The sequence below is a fragment of the Anolis carolinensis genome, chromosome 4 (assembly GCF_035594765.1).
Source record: "Anolis carolinensis isolate JA03-04 chromosome 4, rAnoCar3.1.pri, whole genome shotgun sequence".
NCBI classification, from domain to species: Eukaryota; Metazoa; Chordata; class Lepidosauria; order Squamata; family Dactyloidae; genus Anolis; species Anolis carolinensis.
The window spans coordinates 74,305,262-74,330,407 of NC_085844.1; the positions used below are offsets into that span (position 1 = coordinate 74,305,262).

The 25,146-nt window shown below is 41.2% G+C and overlaps 1 protein-coding gene across 2 annotated transcripts in view; it reads right to left on the reverse strand.

The window, feature by feature from the left end:
- The window catches only part of carmil1 (capping protein regulator and myosin 1 linker 1), a 198,087-nt gene extending 187,916 nt beyond the window's left edge, over nt 1-10,171 (reverse strand). Inside the window, exon 1 of one of the 2 annotated variants that reach the window (XM_062980635.1) lies at nt 9,458-10,171. In XM_062980635.1, the coding sequence (XP_062836705.1) occupies nt 9,458-9,497 (40 nt within the window). In that variant the 5' untranslated portion in view covers nt 9,498-10,171. The remainder of the gene's footprint in view (nt 1-9,457) is intronic. The other variant, XM_008108781.2, reaches the window with a different exon arrangement.
- Between the last annotated feature and the right edge of the window lie 14,975 nt (nt 10,172-25,146).

Below are 25,146 nucleotides of genomic sequence, written 5' to 3' on the forward strand. Positions count from 1 at the left end.
TGTCAAGCAGCAAACAATGCTACAATGGAACTAGCAAGGAAACAATATCTTGGCCAAATCATTTCAAATGATTTCTTTGTTCCAAAGTCAACATTTCCATCATTCTTATTAAGCAATTAAAACCCATATATATTCTGATATTTTAAAAATTTCTTTGTGGTCATTAATCTCTTTCATCTTCTTTACTGCCCAACTGTGGACATATGCCAACTTGGCAATGCCATTCCTAAATTGGTGCCCAGAAACAGATCAGTATTTCAAGTGAGGTTTGAGATAGCAGAATAGACTGGTACTATAACATCTTGGATAGTTATAACCAATAACCTAGCTTTGTTAATACAGCATAGAATTGTGAGCCTTTCTTTGTTTCTGTGTTACCCTGCTGTTTTATGTTACGCTTGTGATGTATCACAACCCTTACATCTTTTTTACATGTTATGCTGTCAAGCCATGTGTGTCCCAATTTATCTCTGACCTAAATGCAGAACTTTATACTTAGCCCAGCAAAAATGTATTTCAGTTTATTTTGGCCCAGTTTTCCACTATGTTAAGGTCATCTTGAACAATGAGTCTGTCTTCAAAATATTAGTTACCCCTTCTAGTTTGGTGTCATCTGCATATGTGATGAGCATGTATTCTATTCCATCACTCATCATGGACTAAACTGACTCCTGAACAAAACTGGGCTCTGTGTCACTCTATAGTCAGTCCTTCACATTGCTGGGGTTAAGGGTGCAGATCACTGCAAAAATGAAAACAGTATTTTTTTTTAACTGAGGGAACACCTCTCTAGGAATCTCTAGAACATCTGCTGGGAATTGACCATAGAGAACTCCTAGAATCTTTAAGAGGTGTTCCACATAATCAAATCCACAAAAATCAAAACTAGATAGATAGATAGATAGACTCTTCTTGTTACTTTTGCCCATGATGACAAGGAATCATAAGTGAACTCTCTTTAGTTTCATTCCATATGCTATAAAATCCATAGTACAAGAGTTCCCCCTCATTTTTGTTAAGTTGAAGACATAAGGGACAGTCAAAATTCATGTCTACTACTACTATATTAGTCACTCATGGCCAGATATGATTGTCTTCCAAGGGTAGAGTCATGGTGATGTGTCTTGTAAGTGGCTATAAAGATTTCTGTCTCTGCATGGTCTTTCACAATGTAGATTTCCAGATGGAAGGCAGTCACAACAAGGGTTTGCTTAATGTGACTTCCTCTTGACATGTTTCTCCCTTTCTCCCTCTATTTGTGCATCTTCAAAATTCACAGCAATATTGGTGACAACCGACCTCCAATCAGAATGCTCGAGGGTCAGGGCTTCCCAAGCTCTCTGTGTTTATTCCATAATTTTAAAGGTTAGCCTTAAATCTCTTTTGCTGTCCACCTACATTCTGTTTTCCATTCTTGAGCTGAGACTAAAGTAACTGGTGCTTTAAGGGTCTGTGATCAGGCATTTGGACAATGTGATCAGTCTAGCAAAGTTGATGATGGAAGATCATCGCTTCAGGGCTGGTGGGCTTTGCTTCTTCCAAAATGCTGACATTTGTCCGCCTGTCTTCTCAAGAGATTTGCAGGATTTTTTGGAGGCAACACTGATGGAATCTTTCAAGACGTCAAGAGTGACGTTTGTAGACAGTCCATGTTTTGCAGGTTTACAATAGAGCTGGAAGTACAATAGCTTTAAAAAGAAGTATCTTGGTATCCCTTTGAATGTCCTGATCTTCAAACACTCTCTGCTTCATTTGAAAAAATGCGGCACTCGCAGAACTCCTGATCCCACCATAAATGAGTCACTTTGGGAACCACTGCTGTCCAAGACTATTGCCATCATGTCATCATGGAGGAGCCATGATGTTCACAAATGTATCCAGGCATCCAATTTTCAAGAGGATGGTCCAGAGAGCATTACAATTCATGATGTTGAAGGAGCCTTTACCAGGTCGAAGAATGCCATGTACAAATGTTTATTTTGTTTCCTGCATTTTTCTTAGAGTTGTCATGCAGTAAAAATCGTATCCACTGTTCCACTGCAGGGGCAGAAGCCATCCTAAGATTCAAGGAAAATGTTTTCTGAAATAAGTAGAAGGTGGTTTGCAAGCATTCTGGGGAGGATTTTATCAGCGGAGATTAAAAGGGAAATACCTCACTAGTTCCACAGTCTCTTTCTCCCTTTGTTGAAAAGGGTAATGCTAATGGAATCCTTGAAGTCCATTGGGACCCTCTTGGTCACCCACACTTTTTCAATAAGCTTGTGGAATTCAGTTCTGGTCAGCTTTCTTTAAAGATTTCAACAGGGATCCCATCAAGTGGCTTTGTTGTTTTTAAGTTGGCTGATGGCTTTACTGAGTTCCTTCAAACTAGGCAGTGCTGTGAGCCCATCCTTGGCTTGTTGTTATGGGATTCGTGAGAAAAAACCTCTTTGGCTACATTGGAACAGCAGTTAAGAACATTATGGTAACGCTCTTTCGAATGTAGTGCAATGGCTTTTTGTCCTTTAGTAGTTTTGTTCCATTTGATGAAGGTAGAGGGTATATGCCATGATTTGTTGGGCAATAACTGATTTATGTGCTTTAAAAAGTCCCTGTCTTGCTTACATCCAGACTAGATTATTGCAATGCTCTCTACGTTGGGCTGCCCTTGAAGACAGCCCAGAAACTTCAGCTGGTTCAAGGATTAGCAGTCAGGCTTCTAACCGGAGTTAACTATAGGGAGCATACAATGCCCCTACTAAAGCAGCTCCACTGGCTGCTGATAAGCTGTCGGTCCTAATTCAAGGTGCGGGTGATTACCTACAAAGCCCTAAACAATTTGGGCACTGCCTATCTTCGTGATGTATCTCCCCTTACGAATCCGCACGGGCTCTAGCATCTGCCAGGGAGCCCCTCCTCTCGCTCCCGCCACTGTCACAAGCACGGTTGGGGGGGAGGAGAGGGAGAGATCCTTCTCAGTGGTGGCCCCCGACTTTGGAAAGCTCTCCCCAGAGAGATCAGGCAAGTCCCCACACCAGGCATGGACAAACTAAGGCCCGAGGATCAAGGGAAGGGGATCAGGGCAGTCACCACGTGTCCCGCCTCAGGCCCTGCTCTGCCCCCTACGGGCCCCACCCTCTCCTGGGCCCTACCTCTCCTGGGCCCTCCCGGCTCAGCCTGCAATGCGGCCCCTAGGCAAAAAGGTTTGTCCTTGCCTGCCCTACACTGTCCTCCTTCCATAGGGACATGAAAACCTGCTGGTTCCAACGGGTTTGTGAGCATGATTAGTCTCTTGGCCCCTCCTCCTTGGTTGCCAACCACGACCTTGCTCTGTACTTTATCCACTTTCCTGGCCCTGTGATATTCTTTCGCATTAGCCTTTGTCTAGCCCTTCATAGTTGGCCATGTCCACTTTGAAATTCTGGCCATTGGTATCTTGAACTCATCTGATGGAGTAGACTGAAACTGGATTTTAAATTTTCGTGGTTGTTTTAGCAGGATTGTATGTTTTTGTTTGATGATATTACTTTTGTTGTATGGTCTCCTATCAGCAATTGAATGTTCTGCTTATGTTGGAAACCGCCCTGAGTCCTCTGGGGGAGATAGGGCGGTATATAAATAAAGTTTTATTATTATTATTAATTTCCATACATCATGGACATCTGAAAGGTGCTGCCTTGTTTTTGTTAAGATGAAGACATTGACCTAAATGGCTAACATTCAATCAGTGTTCTTGCTCACAAGGTAGCATGACAATTTTTCAAAACAGCAATGAGGAACAGTCAAAATTCATGACACATGAGACTGGCTGTTAGGATGTGCCTGGAATACAAGAATGTGTTCTGTCTAAATGTGAAATGAAAGTATCAATTTCAGTTAATGCAGTCCTGAATTTTTTTAGTAAAATTAAAATAAGTCCCATATTCTCCAAATATATTATTTTGTCAGTGCTTTCCAAATATGTCACCCTATAATATACTTTATGAACATTCAGGGTAATCGGACTCAAACTTGGTGACTTTTAGAGAATAGATCACTCCCACACCCCAATGTATGGGATTTTGGGAGTCTCATTCAGTCTATGTAAAAGAACGGTTTTCCAGCCCTGAAATATACGACAACTTTTATAGTAAGGGATGCTTGACAAACTTAACATGCGTTCTATTTATACAAAAATGTACTTCACCAGTGCCTATTCAAATCAGGAACGTATGAGTGATCACAGTTAGGTCATGCATAGAAATCATAAAATGAGTCCCAAACATGTTAAAAGCCAAGATCTTCAAAAGTTGAATGGGAAAGTTCTCACTTTGGCTAAAAGCTGTCCCTAGAGACACTATGGATGCTACTATTACTGATGCAGTTGCATACACACACACACACACACATACACACACACACACATAATTCAGCATAAAGATATGATGAAAATTGTCCTGGATTCTCTTTAGTAAACATGATATATGTAGCTGCTCACAAAGGTTAGTATGAGTAACTAAAAACTGGTCTCTTAAGAATGAACTTGTATCCAACTCAAGTAAAGGTACTGTTATGTCATCACTACAGGTACACATCATAAAGATATTTAATAAATCATTCATGCGATAGAAATTTATTGGCTCAAATAATGGAGAAAAGCTAAAATTGCATTGTAAGACCTATGTTTAAACGTATGACAGTACGTTCTCATGGCTACCTTAAGGCAACTAATTAATGTATCCTCGTATCACATCTCTTACAATACATTAACGGACAGTGTAGAATGGCAAGGTATCATTCCTGCAAATTGATCTACCCAAACCTGTCTGGACAGAGTGACACTGGAGGAAATTTTGCTCTCTCCTGAAGGCACAAAAGGACCCTCAGAAAACACAGAGAACCAAGCTATTATTCTGAATTCTGTAAGATGATAGGGTAAGTGTTATTATATTAATCACAGCTTATAATTTATATTTGCAAGGAAAGAAAATCAAGCTTTCTTTTTTTTTAAGTGAGCAATGTTCTATTTATTTATGTAAGGTTCCTGCTTCCTCATGATATACAATCAAAGACAGTTTGCAACATAGCTTTTAATATATATACTGTGTCACATATAACAAAATACACAATTCCAGGAGTTTTTATCCATCTGAAAACTCTGTATTTACAAACTGCATGTGGTTTGAGACAAAGGCTAATGCAGTTCTTAGTCAATTCTATCACCCAAAAACCAATACCACACTTCTAGAGACTTTGAAGAGCAGCAGCCTGAGGTTCAGTCATTGTTTTGGGTGACATTCAAAGGAGCAGAAATTTTGTAAAAACAGAAACTGGAAGTGACTGTTACATCATCTCCAGGTTTAATAAAAAATGATGCTTTGGCATCTGGAAGAGTTAACAGGTGCAACCCCCCCCCCCCCCCGGCAATTCTCTGGGCTTCTTTACCCCAATCTGGAAGGCAGAGGTGTGTATATTTTTATTTGATTTTTTAAAGCACACTACAAATATTTTCGAGACAATTACAACTACTACTGTAGAAAAGAACAGAATACAGTACACTGAATAAAAATGACTAACATTAAACTAAACTAATCAACTACCCCAACATGTTGATTTCCCACCATTCAATGGAAAAATCTTAACCTAAAAAACCTTAAATCTTCTCCTTAATATCAAACCAAACTATCTTTTTCTGGCTAAAAGATCATCCCATAAATATGGAGTCTGATCTAGAAGTTTCAAAGCTGAATTCAATTCACTTATTCCCATCTCCTAGTAGCATTTAACATTATAGTTCCTCTCTTCATCACTACCACACTCATCATGACACTGTTATGTATTTTGCAGTTGTATCTGTTCACTATTATAGTCATCAAACTCCAATGTTCTTGGGAAATAGTTCACAACTCTCCTCTTCAACCATATTAACTTTCCCAATACTTTAACTCTTCAGATAAGGAGACAAGACACAGAAATATCTCATACAAATTAAAGATCAATGTATTTTTTATTGTATAGCAAGACCCCTTGAATTTGCTGGGAATATGTTCCCAGCTGGACTTTTTTTTGCTGTGAACAAATGACATTAAATTAGCTTACTTCTGGTCCTAGCATACCATAGAGTTGCACTGGAGGACTTGGAAATTCCTAGAGGTATCCAAGAATTTGCCACGCCTTCTATGTCAAACTATAGTAACTTCCAGGGGGAGCATACTGTAGAATCACCTACAGCAGTGGTTCTTAACCTGAGTCTCCAGGTGTTTTGGCCTACAACTCCCAGAAACCCCAGTCAGTTCACCAGCTGTAAGGATTTCTGGGAGCTGAAGGCCAAAATATCTGGGGAACCACAGGTTGAGAACAACTGACGCACAGGAAGGGGAAAAGTTAAACTGTGGATATGGACTTCAAAATTATGGAGATCTTACTGTATTATATTTATGCAGCACTTCTTAAATAAAATCAGAAATAAAATCAAGACTGGGCTGTACAGTTGATAGCTCTTAATAGTTTTAGTTCAATTTTCCATGACACCGCTGAAGCGGGAGAATCTGTCACCATATATAATAATTAATCTCACATTTTCCCTAGCCTGGGACTAAAGGTGGTTTACAAAAGTTAACACAGATACAGCTTTAAAAATGCTTCTTACATGACGCTTGCAAAATACAACTGTTCCATTCATGGTCTATAGGTGATTTCAGGTGATTTATCAAAAGACCACATCTACTGTTGCAAATCAGGTTATATGTAGCATTTTCTATTTTACCTCGCATTTCACGTTCATTTTCAAAACATTAGTTGTACTTGCAAGAAACAGGACACTAGATACTTAATATCTGCCGCTAAACCTAGCCAAACTGTCTACAACTGGTGTGAAGTTATTTCAAGAAGCAGCCACTGTTTGCATTGCAGTAAGAAGGTAGAAGAAGAATGGTGAATGGTAGATACTAGTTAATGACTAAATGATGTGTACTGTATTTGAAAAGACAAGAAGAATGACTTCTTTGTAAGACAAATCAATAACCCTTGAGACACTCCTTTGGTCCATTGAGACACTCCTAAGGTCCATTGAACTTTGGACTTAGGCTGGATCTACACTGCCCTGTGGCCACTTCTACACTGCTATATAATCCAGATTATCAAAGCAGATAATCCATATTACCTGCTTTGAACTGGATTTTACATGGCAGGGTAGAATGGGTCTTAATCCCCGGATTTGATCCCAGATTATCTGGCAGTGTAGACTCAGTTCAAAGCAGATAATATGGGATCAGATCCTGGGATATAGGGCAGTGTAGATCCAGCCTTAGTTCATCTCAAAGTTACATGGAAAGGCATCCAGGTTCTCTTTATGCTTCTAAAGCAAAGGAAATACAGAGCATCATATAAATGCTTTAAACATGTCACAAAGTGGCTACATATCTTGGCCACTCCTGAAAAACAAAAAGAAAGCAAAAATAGGACTGCATTTCTAATTGAAGGGCAAACAACGTTGAGTTGAAGGACTAACAATCTTGGCTCCACCTACTAGCTATTTCCTTTCCAATCACAAGCTGTTGGCACAAAAGAAATAAACAACAACTCCCACACATAAACATTCGTACACAGATTCATATACAATATGAATAGCAACAGATGTTTTGGCAGAGACTTCTCTTCCTATGCAGCCAAGCGGCTTGACTCTATTTGCCTACATCTGGGAACAAAGGTGTTTAGGGATATTCTCCCCTGTCCACACTGGAAAAGGGAAGATTAAGAAGCCCAATACATACTGGACAGGGGATGCACCTACACCGTAGAACAGTGGTTCCCAACCTGTGGTTCATGGACCACCAGTGGTCCCTAAAAACTAAAATATGGTCCACAGCCTCACTGTTAACACACCGTTACAACGGAGAGCAAATGGTCTCGTAAAACCTTCTTATAGTGCAGAGGCACCGGGGATGTCAGGAGGGGAGAGGCTGACTACCCACGAAAGGTGTGACAACAAGCCTCCTGACTGTTGCTTCTCCTCCTCCTCCCTCCCCCTGAGCAAAGCCTTTCCATGTGGCGCCTAGAAGCGGGAGCACCTTGGTGTCTTAGTTTATAGGCCTGTTCCTGGGGTCATTTGGGGTGCTGATTCAGAAAATTACATTGGATAGACCACAGCTGCTCTAGATTATTAAATATGGTTTCCTGTGGGTAAGCAGGTGGTGACTGCTGGATGGCATATGTTCTGTATCAGAAACCAGAGCTGATGTGGTCTAGGTTAGGTAAAGGTTTTCCCCTGACTTAAGTCCAGTCGTGACTGACTCTGGGGGTTGGTGCTCATCTCCATTTCTAAGCCAAAGAGCCGGCGTTGTCCGTAGACACCTCCAAGGTCATGTGGCCAGCATGACTGCATAGAGCGCTGTTACCTTCCCGCCGGAGCAGTACCTTTTGATCTACTCACATTTGCATGTTTTTAAACTGCTAGGTTGACAGGAGCTGGGGCTAACAGCGGGCGCTCATTCCGCTCCTGGGATTTGAACTTGGGACCACACGTTCAGCAGCTCAGCGCTTTAACACACTGTGCCACTAGGGCCAATTCAATTTTCCGAATCAGCACCCCAAATAACCAAATCGAATCTAAAGTGGACCAAAAACTGATTTGTAACCCTTTTAGTACTCATATTGGAGAGTGGTCCCTGGTCAAAATGGCCCCTGGTTGTTAGTGGCCTCCGGTCGTAGTGGCCCCTGGTCAAATGGTCCCTAGTAAAAAAAAAAAAAAAAGGCTGGGAGCCACTGTTGTAGAATGACACTACTCGAATGGTTATGGATCTTTGGCAGAGAAGGCAAAAGACCTTGTAAACGAAAAATAAAATCTTCACTGGTGATACAAAATGGGAAGGTACCCTGAAACTACAGCTTCAATGACTCCACAGTTGATGGCAGTTCAAGTGCATCAATTCAACTGTGTGGATGCACCCAGGGTGTGGGGGCTGGAAAGCCAGTGGGGTTGGAAATCTACCCAAGGGGAAGAACTAGACTGGGATTTTGGAGCTGCTGGTTGGATTTCCCCTAAAGCTGAATGCCAGGAAGGACGCGGGGGGGGGGGAGAATGCTGAGTGCTCAGGGGAAACAAGCAACCTTTGGGGGTCTGTATCACTCTCATTTGGTTGTCTCACATTTCCTGTGTTTCCCAGCACCACCAAAACCCGTTTGCCAAGATCCAAAACACCTGAGCTTCACCTCACAGACCACCACTGAGGGCACACCCAGGGCCCCTTTTCCCAATGCCTCCCTGAGGCCACAAGCACCTCCACCTTTCCCGCCACGCCTTCTTCCCCCTCCACCCCCCCCCCCCCCCAAGGTGCCTTTAATGGCAGGGATAAGCAAATAAATGCTTCAATGGAGGGCTATTCCTGAGGGGAAGCAGCGTCGCTTGAGTCTCCGCTTCCTCTTCAAGTCTCCCAAGTCCGCCCTCAATTAGGACCCCAGCGGGGGGAAAAGCGCGGGGAAAAAAAGGGAGGCGTCTTACCCAGCAACTCTTTGGGGACGTCGGAGCTCTCTTCGGTCATCGTGGCCCTCCGTGTTGCCGTTCTCCTTCTCTCTCTTTAAAAGGGCTGCGAGAGGCTCCACTCCGCTCACTTTGCTGGCGAGGGGGGAAAATGCGGAGGGGAAAAGGGAGCCTTTGAATCCCTGGCTGGTGATGGAAGCCCCTTCAAGGAGGAGAGTTGATTAGAAAGCGAAGGAAGAGGCAGCTCCGAGCTTGTTGCTACATGACTGACGCCACTTCGTTTTCGGCTGCACTAATCCCCTTCGCCTGCTGCGTCGGAGGAAAGCTGCCTGTGCTTTCCCTTCTTCTTCCTCTTCCTCCTCCTTCTCCCTGCTTCTTCCTTCCCTTTCCTTCCCGCTTTCCCTCCTTCCTCACGCAGCTCCCTCCTGGCCCAAGGTGCAAAGGGAAAGCGTGGGAGGGGAAAAAGGAGGAAGAGGAAAAGGAGGAGGCGGCATTGGCATTCCCGGCTCCCTCTCAGCCCAGCCTTGCTTCACACACAAGCGCTGGCCTCTGCTTTTTGTGCTGCTTCTTCTTCACCTCACGAGAGAAATCAAGCAACCGCTGCCTTTGCCTTGTTTTGAGGCGAGCAGCCCGCTTCCATGCCCTGCGCCGCCCTCGCCTTTTGACGCACAGATTCCACGCGAAGGGAGGAGAGAGGCAGCGACGCCAAGGACGCTGAAGCTGCTTCTGCTGCTGCTGGCCCTGCCTGGGTCCCTCCTCCTTTCCCCTGGAACAAGGGCGCCGGGAAAAGGAGAAAGAGGCCCGAAGAGAAAGAGCAGGGCGGCACCTGCTGGCCTGAGGCGGCCAAAGCCTGGGCAAAAAGGTGGCCCGACCTCAGGATACAGAGCCCAAACAGGGAGGAAAGGTGTGTGTGTGTGTGTTTTTTTTTGTTTTTAAGGTTAGTGAGCTTTCCAAACATTTCATGTTGGGGACACGCTTTTTAGACACACATCAGTTCGTGACACAGTAAAAATGGCTGTGATCAAACCGCTGTTGAAGAGGCCATCACTGGTTTGGTTCAGCTTCGTTCAGTCATTTTCGACTCTTCGTGACCTCATGGACCAGTCCACGCCAGAGCTCCCTGTCGGCCATTGCCGCCCCCAGTTCCTTCAAGGTCACGCCAGTCACGTCCATCCATCTCGTCCTTGGTCGGCCTCTCTTCCTTTTTCCTTCCTTTTCCCCCAGCATCATGATCTTCTCCAAGCTTTCCTGTCTTCTCATGATGTGGCCAAAATACTTCAACTTTGCCTCTAATATCCTTCCCTCCAGTGAGCAGCCAGGCATTATTTCCTGGAGGATGGACTGGTTGGATCTTCTTGCGGTCCAAGGCACTCTCAGGATTTTCCTCCAACACCAGAGTTCAAACGCGTCTATCTTCCTTCGCTCAGCCTTCCTTATGGTCCAGCTCTCGCAGCCATAGGTTACTATGGGGAATACCATGGCTTTGACTATGCGGACCTTCATTGCCAGTGTGATGTCTCTGCTCTTCACTATTTTGTCAAGGTTGGCCATTGCTCTCCTCCCAAGAAGTAAACGTCTTCTGATTTCCTGGCTGCAGTCTGCATCTGCAGTGATCTTCGCACCTAGAAATATAAAGTCTGTCACTGCCTCCACATTTTCTCCCTCTATTTGCCAGTTATCAATAGGTGTAGTTACCATGATCTTGGTTTTCTTGATGTTTAACTGCAACCCAGCTTTTGCACTTTCTTCTTTCACCTTGGTGATAAGGCTCCTCAGCTCTTCCTCACTTTCAGCCATCAGAGTGGTATCATAAGGTTGTTAATGTTTCTTCCAGAAATTTTAACTCCAGCCTTGGATTCGTCAAGCCCTGCACGTCACATGATGTGTTCTGCATACAAGTTGAATAGGTAGGGCAATAGTATACAGCCCTGCCGTACTCCTTTCCCAATCTTGAACCAGTCCGTTGTTCCGTGATCTGTTCTTACTGTGGCTACTTGGTCTTTATACAGATTTCTCAGGAGACAGACAAGGTGACTGGGAATCTCCATACCACCAAGATATTTCCACAATGCATTATGATCCACACAGTCGAAGGCTTTAGAATAGTCAATAAAGCAGAAGTAGATGTTTTTCTGAAACTCCCTGGCTTCCTCCATTATCCAGCGGATATTGGCAATTTGGTCTCTTGTTCCTCCGCATTTTCTAAACCCAGCTTGGACATCTGGCAGCTCTCGCTACATGTATTGCTGAAGTCTGCCTTGCAGGATCTTGAGCATTACCTTACTGGCATGTGAAATAAGTGCCATCACTGGACCTCACTCAATTAGACAGCTTTGGGCCAATTTCCAGTCTCTCCTACTTGGGCAAAGTCATGGAAAGTGTGGTTGCCTTGCAATTGACAGACCCAGTCTTTTAGACTCGAACATGCCCATCTGTATTTTATGTGTTTTTATGAATGTCTGATATAATTTAATGACTTTTTAATTGATTCACAATGTATTGTACAATTTTATATATGTGTTTTATTGAAAGCTGCCCTGAGTCCCTGATTGGGTGAGAAGGGCGGGATATAAATATTGTAATAAATAAATACATAAATAAACTCCAGGGATTCTTGGAAGACACTGATTTTCTAGATCCGGTACAGTCTGGCTTTAGGAACTGAGACAGCCTTGGTCACCTTAGTAGATGATCTATGCCGGAAACTAGACAGGGAGTGTGTCCCTGTTGGTTCTGCTGGACCTCTTAGTGGCCTTTGATACTATAGGCCACAGGATCCTTCTGGGATGCCTTGCTGGAATAGGGCTTGGAGATACTGTTCAGAGGGTCGTTCCCATAAGGTGTCACTGGGGGACATCTGCTCGGCCCTGCAACCATTGTCTTGTGGGGTTCCGCAGGGCTCGGTACTGTCCCCCATGTTGTTTAACATATACATGAAGCCGCTGGGAGAGATCTTCCGGAGTTTTGGAGTACCGTGTCACCTGTGCGCAGATGATGTCCAACTCTGTCACTCCTTTCCACCTGTTACTAAGGAGGCTGTCCAGGTCCTGAACCGGTGCTTGGCTGTGACAGTCTGGATGTGGGTGAACAAATTGAAATTGAATCCAGACAAGACAGAGGTCCTCCTGGTCAGTCATAAGGCCAAACAGGGCATAGGGTTGCAGCCTGTGTTGAACAGGGTTATACTCCCCCTGAAGACACAGGGGATATTGGCATAATGATACAAAAGGTTTGCTAGGGTATATCCCCCCTCACCCAGATTCAGCCCCCCCCCAACCAAAAATCCCAGCCCCTCCCAAATCAAAATCCTGGCTATGGGCCTGGGTGGTTTAGTTCACTTTGGAGGAGGTGGGTTTTGCAGATTCTTTTTGCACTGTCTGCTAGGGCTTTAATTGTGCTTCTTTTTTTTACTTGGGTGATGGTTGGAGTTTTTATGTAGGTATCTATCCATGTGTGTAGGTTTTCTGTAAACTGTGTGGCCCAATTGTTAATTGGGTTTTCAGATGACTAGAACATCTAGAAAGTGTCCTAGTCGTCCGCAATTACAGGACTGTGATGGGAATGTCCTAAAATGCAGTCATTAAATGTAAAAAGTATTCAACAAGGCACTGCAACAGGCACTGTTAGGCAAGGTGAGGATTCCACCTCAGGTGGCAGATGCTAGATAGAAACGGTGGCCTCCTAGTAATTCTTACCAAGCCTGTGGCTAATTTTGTTTTCTTTTACTGTTTTATGTGTGACACACAACCTTGGATTATTTGGTGTAATCAGGAATAGAGAAAGAGAACTTTTTTGTTGAACTAACATTCTTCTACTAATTGGATTGGGTTAGGTACATGGGATTCTTGCCATTTTACTCAGACCCAATAGCTTTTTTTACAATTAGCCCTCCATATCCATGGATTCTGCATCTACAAATCTGCCCAACTATGGTTTGGAAATATTTGAAAACAAAATCTAAAAAGCAAACCTTGATTTTGCCATTCTCTGAGCATTATGCTGATGTGTATGCATATCATGCTGTAACTGCCCACCATTTCATCAGTCCTCAAGCTCTCTCCAGCACTTGTTTGCTATTTTAAATGAAGAAAACCATTTTATTATGCCATTGTATATAAGGGGACTTGAGCATCCACAGAAATGCTCGAGCTTAACAGATACCAAGAGTCTACTATATTCTACCTGGTAGATAAAATTACTGTTACCATAAGCACATTTTACTTTCAGTTTGCCAAAATGAGCACCTCTTAAGGTTTGGAGGCAAGACCAGACAGACATGGTAGTAGAAATGGGCTATTTGGGATTGCCTGAAGACCTATTGCTGTATGTTGATGAGTTGACAAACTAGCTTACCAGGTGATTATACAGCGTGGTGAACTTGCTGGCAGTTGAATCTAAAGACAGGAATCTTGCAGCCTTCCGGATGTTGTTGAACTTTAATTACCAGCAGATTAGTTCTGCCACCCACATCTGGAGGCCTGCATTTTCCCTATTTCTGTCTCCATGCTACCTGGATAAATTCTGAAATGAAATCATTTAATCACTTTGTTTTTTGGAAACAACTTGATATTCAAACTCATTTGCATCCTCAGATTGATTTAGAATTACCTGTCATCCTACCTGTACTTTCAGGATATAGCCAAACTGATAATTTGGGGGTTTTGAAATATTATTTCTACTCCACTCTGCCCTCTGCTGATACTTAAATGCACTACCGGGTCTTTCCATAATCTTCACATTCATGACAAAACTGGTGTGCCTCAGAAAGTACAAAGCCTCTTTTGAAATATGAGACCCATGTATAGTTTGCAGCCTTCCAAGTTACTAAGGGCTGCTGGGTGGGTCAAATAGCTATATGCTTATAAAAAAAATACATCTATTGAGTGCATCCAAAGCAGTTTGAAATCATATGGGCTTTTATCAAAACTCTCAACTGCTCCAGATGCCTTATAAATCATGCAGAGCTTTCTCAAGTGTTTGTTAAATCTATGACAGGTGTTTAGGACTATAACTTCTACAACCTCTTACTATTAGCTATGGTGGTAGTGGGGAACTAGAGACTGGAGGACACAAAAATGCTCATCTGTGATCTACAGCCTGCTGAATTCACGCAAACATTCTTCATTGGTTATACAAAATGGGGAGTACTGGGCAACACTCAGTTTGAACACACAGGTTTGAAGGCATTAAACCCTGCCATTAATACTATCATACACACACACACACACACACACACACACACACCACTCTTCTCCCCCATGGAGAAGACCTTGCATTACAAGCTCGGGGTTTCCAGAATAACTGAGGCTGAACCCATACCTCCAAAACAATTTGTCCTTGCCTCACTCTCAGTTCTGTTGGAATACACAACTTTTTTCTGTTTTCAAAGTGAATTTTTTAATTTTAGGCTTTAATGCAATTTTTAAGAAACACTTTTTACTCTCAACTTTTGTGGAAAACCCTTTTTGCTATGTGTGTTCTGTGCTCTAAACTGGGATTTGGGTGAATGGGGGTTCGAGGCTGGGGCAGGTTGGGTGGGTGGTTATTTGGTTCTGGCAAATGTGTTACCATTTTGTTTAAATTTCAATGCATATTAGAACAACTAAAAGCTAGCAGGGCAGGAGGTGGGAAAAGTTCATGACGGCCAAAGTTCTAAAAGGATTTATTAAAAGTAATGTCTCCACCTTCGTTACTTGGGTTTGGATGGGAATATTTTAATAAATCAAACACAGAAATAATCCTTAGAATGTGTTCTTTAACTACCACTATTCACTTTTCCACATAATCACCAGACAATTGGATACATTTCTGCGAATGATTAACAAGTTTTTTGAAGCTATCACGGAAGAAGCCGATACTCTGTTTCCGCAACCAGTGTCTCACAGTACCCATCATGCCTGTATGAATCAAGAGCCTTCTGATCATTGCAAACAGTACCCACACGTTCTTGTGAAATGCCGATTATGCTTGACATTTCTCTCTGAGTGATACGACGATCATCCTGAATCAATCTGTCAACCTTTTGCTTGTGAAACTCAGTGGTTGCTGTCACAGGATGTCCAACTTTGTTTATCATGCAAGTCAGATGTTCCCACCTCAACATCTTTAAACTTACCCTACGACGCACAGTATTCACATCAACACAATCACCATAAATAGCTTGCATTCTCTGATGAATCCCCTTTGGGGTGACACCTTCTACTGTCAAGAATTCAGTGACTGCACGTTGCTTAAGTCGCATTGACCGACCGTCTGCGCAGGGTTCCATACTTCGCATTTTAACAACACAACCATTCAATGCTAAGGCTTCCCGCCAAATGGAACTGTAGAGGAGAGTCTACTGAACAAGCCAGTACCTGCCGCATACCAGTACTGCCATCTGTTGAGGAGTTACGAAGGTGGAGGCATTACTTTTCATTCAATCCTCGTACCTTAGCATCCACCTTTTAAAAGCATAGATGAGAAACCTTTGGAACTTCTCCCTCTATGAACTTTGTCCATCTCCCATTTCCATAAGTCTGCAATTTTCTTCCCACTTGAGTGTTTCATTTTATTATTACAGTAGAGTCTCACTTATCCAAGCCTCGCTTATCTAAGGTTCTGGATTATCCAAGCCATTATTGCAGTCAGTGTTTTCAATATATCATGATATTTTGGTGCTAAATTCGTAAATACAGTAATTACAACATAACATTACTGCGTATTGAACTACTTTTTCTGTCAAATTTGTTGTATAACATGATGATTTGGTGCTTAATTCGTAAAATCATAACTTAATTTGATGTTTAATAGGCTTTTCCTTAATCTCTCATTATCCAAGATATTCACTTATCCAAGGTTCTGCTGGCCCATTTAGCTTGGATAAGTGAGACTCTACTGTATTTATTTTATTAAATAGCATCTCACAATTGAAAAAACATAGTATATTTCATAGAAAGGAACTGGAAAACTACCCCTGGGCCTTCCTTCATGTCTAGATTTAAAAAGCCTTTTTCTGCTATAATGTGTGAAAATATATTCAGTTCCAATTTTAAGTACTGCACTGTATTTCTTCTCTTGTAAGATGCACTCTAATTTCAGTACCACAAACAGAATATGTATCTGTATATTCTAAGATAATAATAATACTTTATTTATATTCCACCCTATCTCCCTGAGGTGACTCAGGGTGGATTTCAGCATACACAAACACAAAGGTAAAGGCTTCCCCTTCTGGCTCTAAGGGATGGTGCTCATCTCCATTTCTAAGCTGAAGAGCCTATGTTGTCCCTAGACGCCTCCTAGGTCATGTGGCTGGCATGACTGCATGGAGTGCTGCTTACTTTCCTGCCGAGGCAGTACCTATTGATCTATTCACATTTGCATGTTTTCAAACTGCAAGGCTAGCAGAAGCTGGGGCTAAAGTAGGAGCTCACCCTGTCGAACAGATTCGAACCACCAACCTTCCAGTCAGCAAGTTCAGTAACTCGGCGATTTAACCCATTGCGCCACCACGGCCCCAGTGTTATCATAGATGTTAATACAGGGAAGAACTGCAGTATTCCAAGGAATGAATGTAAGGCATAAAGTATTTTATAAATCTTTTCACAATTTTGTCTTCAAAGAAATGTAAATGAATACCCTCCAACATTGCACAGATGAAAACTCAAACATGCATAGCCAAGCAATGTATGCCGCCAGATAGCAAAATAGCTAAAGACATTAATGAGTAAGGACGCCTTATAGATCACTTTGAGTCATTTCAAGTTTTTCAAATTAATATACTTGAATAAGGTGTTGTTAGGCTAAAAATAGGAAATAATTAGAATGAAATTAATTGACAATGTCATAAAGAATACATGCATTTCAATGACCTTTTCGATAATTCTGTGCATCTATAATTATGCACTACTGACCATTTGAGGGTTTCTTTCTGAGTATATGTGTGTATGCTTGCATTATTAATGTAAAAGGAACATTGCGGAAATATCAAAGCAAATAGTAAAACATTGTTGGACAAGTTACAGTTTGTTTCCAATGACAGTGTGTAGCCCAGCATGCTTGTGCATGCATGTACAGACAAACATACAAAAAGATAATTATCACATCTTAAAATGTGTGAAAACAAAATTGCTTCTATAAGTACATTTAGACTTCACCTGATTAACCCATGAAATTGAAATCTCTGCATGACAACCAATCGCTTGGGGAGCTATTCATCCTTAAAGAGTAAAATCAGAGAAGAAATTAGAATTAGTGAAGAAGCAGAATAAAGATTATTTAACCACGCTGAAGAATATTGGAAGTCAATCAAAATCCCCAAATTTTTCCAACTTTGTTTCCCTTAAACTTATTTTTAGTAGTAGTAGTATAGCTTTTTTTCTTTCTATAAATATTCCCTCCAAGTTGATAGATACTCTAAAGTTTATCAAATAATTCTTTTCCGCCCCCCACACCCCCTTTTTCTTTTATGATAATGTATAAACATGTATACTAATAAAAACATATTTTTAAAGGCTGAATCTACACTGCCCTATATCCCAGGATCTCATCTCAAATTATCTGCTTTGAACTGGATTATATGAGTCTACACTGCCAGATAATCTGGGATAAGAAGATAATCTGGGATCATATCCTGGGCTACAGGGCAATGTAGATCCAGCCTCACATAGGGAGCCTTCCTTGAAAAAGTAAATAATCAATTAGTTTCTAGCACATTTTTTCAGATTTTGTATGATTAGCACAATGTCATTATGATTATTATGGGTGGATTTAAGCATAGTTTAAGATCACTGTTCAGAAAACACTGAAGTTGTTGTCTCCTGAATATCATGTGCCTCTGACCTCTTCTACACTGCCATATAATCCAGACTATCAAAGCAAACAATCCACATTGGGCCCTTCCACACAGCCATATAACCCAGAATATCAAGGCAGAAAACCCCACAATATCAGCTTTGATCCAGGTCATCTGAGTCCACACTGCCATATATGACTGCGTGCAAGGGTCTAAGAGACCCCTACTGTCAAAACCTTTCCTTGGCAAAGCTTTGAACATGCTTACAATGGCTGGCTCTAATTCTTGATCTATATATCTATCTTCTTTTAAAATTCCTTTGCTAAATCAGGGTTTCTCAAGCAGGGCACCATGAGATCACTAGGAGCCCTTCCACACAGCCATATAACCCAGAATATCAAGGCAGAAAATCCCACAATATCTGCTTCGAATTGGGTTATCTGAATCCACACTGACATATATTCCAGTTCAAAGCAGGAAATGTGGGATTTTATTCAGCTGTGTGGAAGGAGCCTAGGAATTCTATGAGACAATGTTTTTTTTTTTTAAAAAAAAACCAAACCTCTAGATAAAACCATTTTTTTTGTAGGCATTAACTGAAATTTGGAAATCATTTCAAGTTTCCCTTCAGGGTAAAAAGATTTGAAAGAGTAGCCTAAGGACTTTATTACACACTGCAGGAAAGCCAGTATTGCAGCTATCCCTATCACATGATGCCACACACCTCACTGCAAGTCTCCCTCCTCTCTATGATTATCCTGATTATCCTGATTATCCAATAACTCCCAGTCCTGCAATGTTCCCATCATCACCTACCTTGTGCTGGTAATAAAGTGACACCAGAGGAAAAAAAATTGCTCCTTGTGCACCTTACTGTTCTAAAGCTCTTTATTTTATATATTTTTCAAAGCAGGAATTGTGAAATTTGTCTAACTTTTTTAAAAAAAATTATAGGACAGTGGTACTGAAGGAAGCCAGGACTATAAGAGTATGAGGAAGTATGGTCATGGGAGCATGAATGGCTGAATCAGCACAGTTGCCCAAATGAAGAGTGGTACAATATAGAAGGTATTCAACCCACTATGTATTCACTAACAGTGATATCATGACTGTGATGGAATAGCAGGTTCATGGAACAAAGTCCTAAATTAACTTATACACTTAATTTGGTTTAGCAATTTATCTCACAGCTGTTCCTACCGCTTTCCATTTAATCTTAATACTCTCCCCACCCTATCACCAGCATGCAGGAATTAAAAGGTAATAATGATTAGGGGCTGAATGGAAGAGAAATAAACAGATTCCTTTTTCTTCTGCTGATTCTTCTCCAACCACACCATCACACTCTTCTCTTCACCTCTTTAAAATATTCCTTTTAATTCTTTTAATTGTTTGTAAATTTTGAATATGTTATCTATGGCCTTTGCATCAAAGCAGTACTTTCCTGTGCTTGGAAAGATATGTTTATTTCTTTATTTATTTACAGTATTTATACCCCGCCCTTCTCACCCCAAAGGGGACTCAGAGCAGCTTACAGAACACACACATAGGGCAAACATTCACTGCTGATTATACAATTAACAAGGACAAACAACACAAACAGATGTAAAGACAGTTTTTCCCATCCAATTTCTGGCATTTTGGAGGCTGTGCTTGACTCCAGCTGGGGTGGGGGGTGCTGTCACTCCATCTTTCATACTGAGGAGCTTCCCGCCGATCAATGTCCTTAAGGGCGCCTTTATTACCTCCTTGCTAAAAGCGGTACCTATTTATTCGCATTTCTGCTTTCAACCTGCTAGGTGGGCAGGTGTGCTGGGGCTAACTGCGAGTGCTCACCCCGACTTGGACTCGAACTGCTGACCTTTCAATTGGCAGGATTTTTCTGCAGCACAGTGGTGTAGCTTGCTGTGCTAAGCCCAGCCCCTAGATTTCTCCCATACTTCGCCCCCTTCACTTTTCCAATTTTGCATCTTTTAATACTTATAATTCTCCAAAAAAACAAAAATTCTTAGCACAAATCCAGCAGGATCCTGTGCTCAAAAATTCACAATGTTCCCTCATTCCCTTTCACAATGTTGTCACGGGGAGGAGATGAGCAGGGTTGTGTGTGGCCTGGGTGAATTGATCTTTCTGTTCACAAGAGATGGACAAGTGCTCTGGAAAGAGGATTTTAAAAAATAAAAACATTAAAAGATGTAAAATCTACTGCCTCCCAACACATTTGCCTCATCTGGAACATCTTTCCGGTGTTCATGGTTATCAGATGAGCACCCAGAAACCTCAAACAAAACGGTCATTTAATAGTGACCAATTGCTCAAAATCCAACCGAACAAACCACCTTAGAAAATGTTGAACTCCCTTTTGTTTGAAGTTTTTGCTGAGCGATTGGATGACCATCTTTCAGGAAGGTTGCAGAAGTGAATGTCTAAAACTTTCAGGTTACTGGGCTAAATGATGGTCGGGATCTCTTCCAATTCTACAATTCAGTAATTCTGTGATAACTAAATGACTGACAAAGCCTTTTTCTGAAATACTGGACAACAGGATATTTTTAATGTTATTCTTTCATTTGTTTTGCAGGTCATATTACAAAATTTTTAACATAATGCTTCATTTGCCCCCATCTTCCCTAGTATCTCACTTTAATAAACTGTGACAGCACATTCAATTGAGTGACCACTTTATACATATCCTACTGGTCCTTTTCAGTGCCTAGTTTGCATGGATAATCTGCAAATGAGTTGATTATTTCCTTGATCAAAGCCAGTTCTCCACACTTTGTTCCTCCATTCCTATCTGCCTTGACTGCACCTACAGCCTGACTTTCCTTTGCAACTTCATCTGTCTCCCTCCCCCAAAGATAATCTACTGTTGGCAGTAATCTTAGCTGTTCCCCTGACAGCAAAATTACAAGGTGCTCAACACACAATGACAATTCTCTTTCTCTGGCACTAATTCATTTGTACTGCCATCAAGGAAGCATCACAGAGTTTTCAATATGTTCACAGTTCTTTACTGATAGGAGGTATTAGCGCCACATTCATTTCAAGAGGTCAAGATGATTTTGTGATGTCCTGTTGATTTTTTTTACCCTGGGAAAGTCTGTTCACTTCTGATGTCAAATATCTGGACTGCCAGCAAAATTAGCACTGGAGAGGAGATATATTTCTAGCAGAGTGTGAGAGACATATGGATATAAACAGATCAGACTTTTCACTGGATAATGTGGGCTGACATTTTTGACACAGCTGAAATTATTTGGATTATCTTTATGGCTGCTAAGAAGAGTACCTGCCAAGGTCCATTTGCGAGCATTTTAGACACTAACAGTGCATTCTCACTTTTACTTAAGAGGCAATGATCACCTTCTCCCTTATTATACAAAAACTGTTTGCATTTTACAATAGTTCCCCTGACAGCAGTACAGTGAAATCTGTTCTGGTTTTTAGTGTTAACTTTAAAAGTGGAACACATTTAAAGTTGAAGCTAAAATTCATAACAAATTCACTGCCCATTGAGATGGACTCCACTATCTATGTTCTATAGGTATATGATTTATGCTGTTACCATACTTATGCTGCTTCTCCATGAATAATGGCAGATTTTTTTTTATTGGAAGATATATTTCTGGGTTCACCACTTTTACAGGCTCACAAACAATTATCAGAATCCACTTTTCTGAAGGATGGCCCTGCCATTAGGCAGAGAGAAGAGGTTACCTAGGGTAGCAGGTGCTAGGATATGACATCAAGATATCGAATAAAAGAACTGAATAGCAGACAATCTGAGGCCCACCTGATTCTTCAGGTTTAGTGGAGGACTTTATCCCGTTTCAAACATGGAAGGAAGATTTAATCAGTAGCCCTGCTAGTCCTTGTCATCATCTCCTAATAATAATAATAATAATAATAATAATAATAATAATAATAATAATAATAATAATAAAAAAAAACACTTTAGTTATATTCCACCCTATCTCCCCAAGGGGACTCAAGGCGGATCACAGTACACATATATGGCAAACAATACACATACACGGACAGACAGGACAGAACAGAATAGCATTCAATGCCTGTATCAGACATACCACATATACAGACAGTAGAGGCTATTTAACACTATCTAGCTTCTGGCTTCATGACGGTATGCTCGATGCCAGCCACAGGGGGAGTTGCCGCTTCATCATCCACTGTTACGCCGAGTCCTTTTTGATGGTAGTATTTCCTCATGTTCTTCGCACGCCGCCGGCAATTTTATGGTGTCATAAATTAAGTTAAATTAGCCTTTCCATATTAGTGGTACCTAGACATCTCTACTTACAAACACAGCTGTTTTCGAGCTATTTCAGTGGGCAGCAAGCTAGGCTATTAACAGTCGGGAGCTTAACCCTGACCCGGGCTTCGACCCAACAACCTCTCAGTCAGTGTTGATTTATTACTGCTGGTTACTAACCAGCTGCACCACAGCCCAGCCATAAGCTATCACTCATGGCTGAGTATGATTGTCTTTGAGTATTGGTGTCCACAAATGACTGTAGAGACCTATTTTGGATCCATATGGTCTTTTGCAGTGAGGACATACATTTCCAAATGGAATACGGTTGCAATGAGGGTTTGCTTGACACATCTTCCTCTTGGCATGTTTCTCCCTTTTGATCTCTATTTATGCCACTTTGAAATTCACAGCACTGTTTGTAATAGCTGACCTATAGTTAGAGTGCTCAAGAGCCAGGGCTTCCTAGTGTTTTTTAAGGTCAGCTTTAAGCTCATTTTTAAATTTCTTTTGCTGTCCATCAACATTCTATTTTCCATTCTTGAGCTGAGAGTAGAGTAACTGCTTTGGGAGACTATGATTGGGCATTCTTACAATGTGGCCAGTCCAGCAAAGTTGATGATGGAGAATAATTGCTTCAGTGCTGGTGTTCCAGAACGCTGAAGTTTGTCTGCCTGTCTCTCCCAAGAGATTAGTAATATTTTTTGGAGGCAGCACTGATGGAATCTTTCCAAAAGTTGAGAGTATCATTTGTAGGCAGTCCATGTTTTGCAGCCATAAAACAAAGTTGGAAGGACAATAACTTTATAAACAAGCATCTTTGTATCCCTATGAATGTCCCAATCCTCAAATACTCACTGCTTCATTAGAAAAAAGCTGCATTTGCAGAGCTAAGAAGGTGTTACCACCTCAAATGTTACCACTATGCCATAAAAGATTTAAGTTTTTTTTGTTAAGTTGCAAATGTAAATAACCATAGTTATTCCTCAGATACTGCAAAAATAAAGTATTTCTTGATAATCAGTTTCATCCATACTCTGACTAGGCATCATGTTTGTATATTGTATTGTATTGTTGATGTGATGGCACTGTGTTGCCAATTTGTAAGCCGCCCTGAGTCCCCCAGGAGAGAAGGGCGGGGTAGAAATACCGGAAATAAATAAATAAATAATAAAATTATACTACGTAACACCCAGAACATAACTGATTACACTATGCAACACATTTGCTGTTCCTAGGTTATAAATGTCATTTCCTAATTGCTTCTATCATAAAACATTGGGAAAAGTCATTCTTGTGGTCTGCACACTGAAAGGTTAAAATGGCATATTTTCATTAAGGAAAATTAAAACTTTTGGGTTTCAGGTAATAGAAGGATAAAAAAAAATTCAAAAAAAATCAAGTTTCTGGAGTATAACAATTACTTTCAAAGTAAATACTGCACAATTAAATAGTAAATAACACTTTCAAACCAGGAACCAATTTTATTTTCAAATTTTGTTACATAGCATTATCTTAGGTATTGGAAAGAGCATATCTGTTAGCTTCTGCTGGTAGCTCCTAGCAATTAAATACAGTATAGCTCAAGGCCAGTTGCAATTGAACATGGATGTGAGTATGCCATTGCATATCATGTCCTACATGGAGGCATCCCATTGGCATCCCAAGACAAACAGTATGTAGATTTTGGATCTGATCCAGCAGGGTTCTAGCAAAAACAACAAAAAGAAGAACAACAACCCCTTTCTTGCAATTTTGTCTTTATTATGGTGGTGCAGTGGGTTAAACTACTGAGCTGCTGAACTTGCTGACCGAAAGGTTGGAGGTTCGAATCTGGGGAGCGAGGTGAGCTCCTGCTGTTAGCCCCAGCTTCTGTCAACCTAGCAGTTTGAAAACATGCAAATGTGAGTAGATCAATAGGCACTGCTCCGATGGGAAACTAACAGCACTCCATACAGTCATGCTGGCGACATGACCTTGGAGGTGTCTACTGACAACGCTGGTAATCCATGCAGTCATGCCAGACATGTGAGCTTGTAAACGTCTGTGAACAGCACTAGCTCTATGGCTTAGAAATGGAGATGAGCACCAACCCCCAGAGTTGGACATGACTAGACTCAATGTCAGGGGAAAACCTTTACCTTTACGGTCTGTATTTCAAAGATAAAAAGTATAAAATTCAAACTTCAATAAAGTATCCACTGCATTGATAAAACATGAAGTTATTTAAATGCAGGTTTGGAAATAAATTCTATGCATCAGAATGTATCCAGTGCCTGTAGGAAGAGGACTCCATTACTTCATTTTCAGTCTTCTAATGTCCTCCAACTACAAAATAACCACTAAGCAATATTTCAAAAGATTGCTTATACAAAAATTAAAATCACTGGGAAAATTATACATTCAATCTTTTTTTTCTTTCAACCTTGCTAGGCCACTAGGTGTCAATCCTTCCCCACACACAAAAAATGTACAATGTTTTGTTTTTCTCATCCCTGTCTTTACAAACGATAATGTGGTCTATATTGTTGCAAATCAAAAGACACCGGTGATGAGGTGGTGAGGGAGTTCATAATACAATTATGGCCCCAAAATTTGAGATATATCTGACTAGTAACTAGCTATATCTGAGCTATCACAGTTGTGCAACTCGCCTTAACT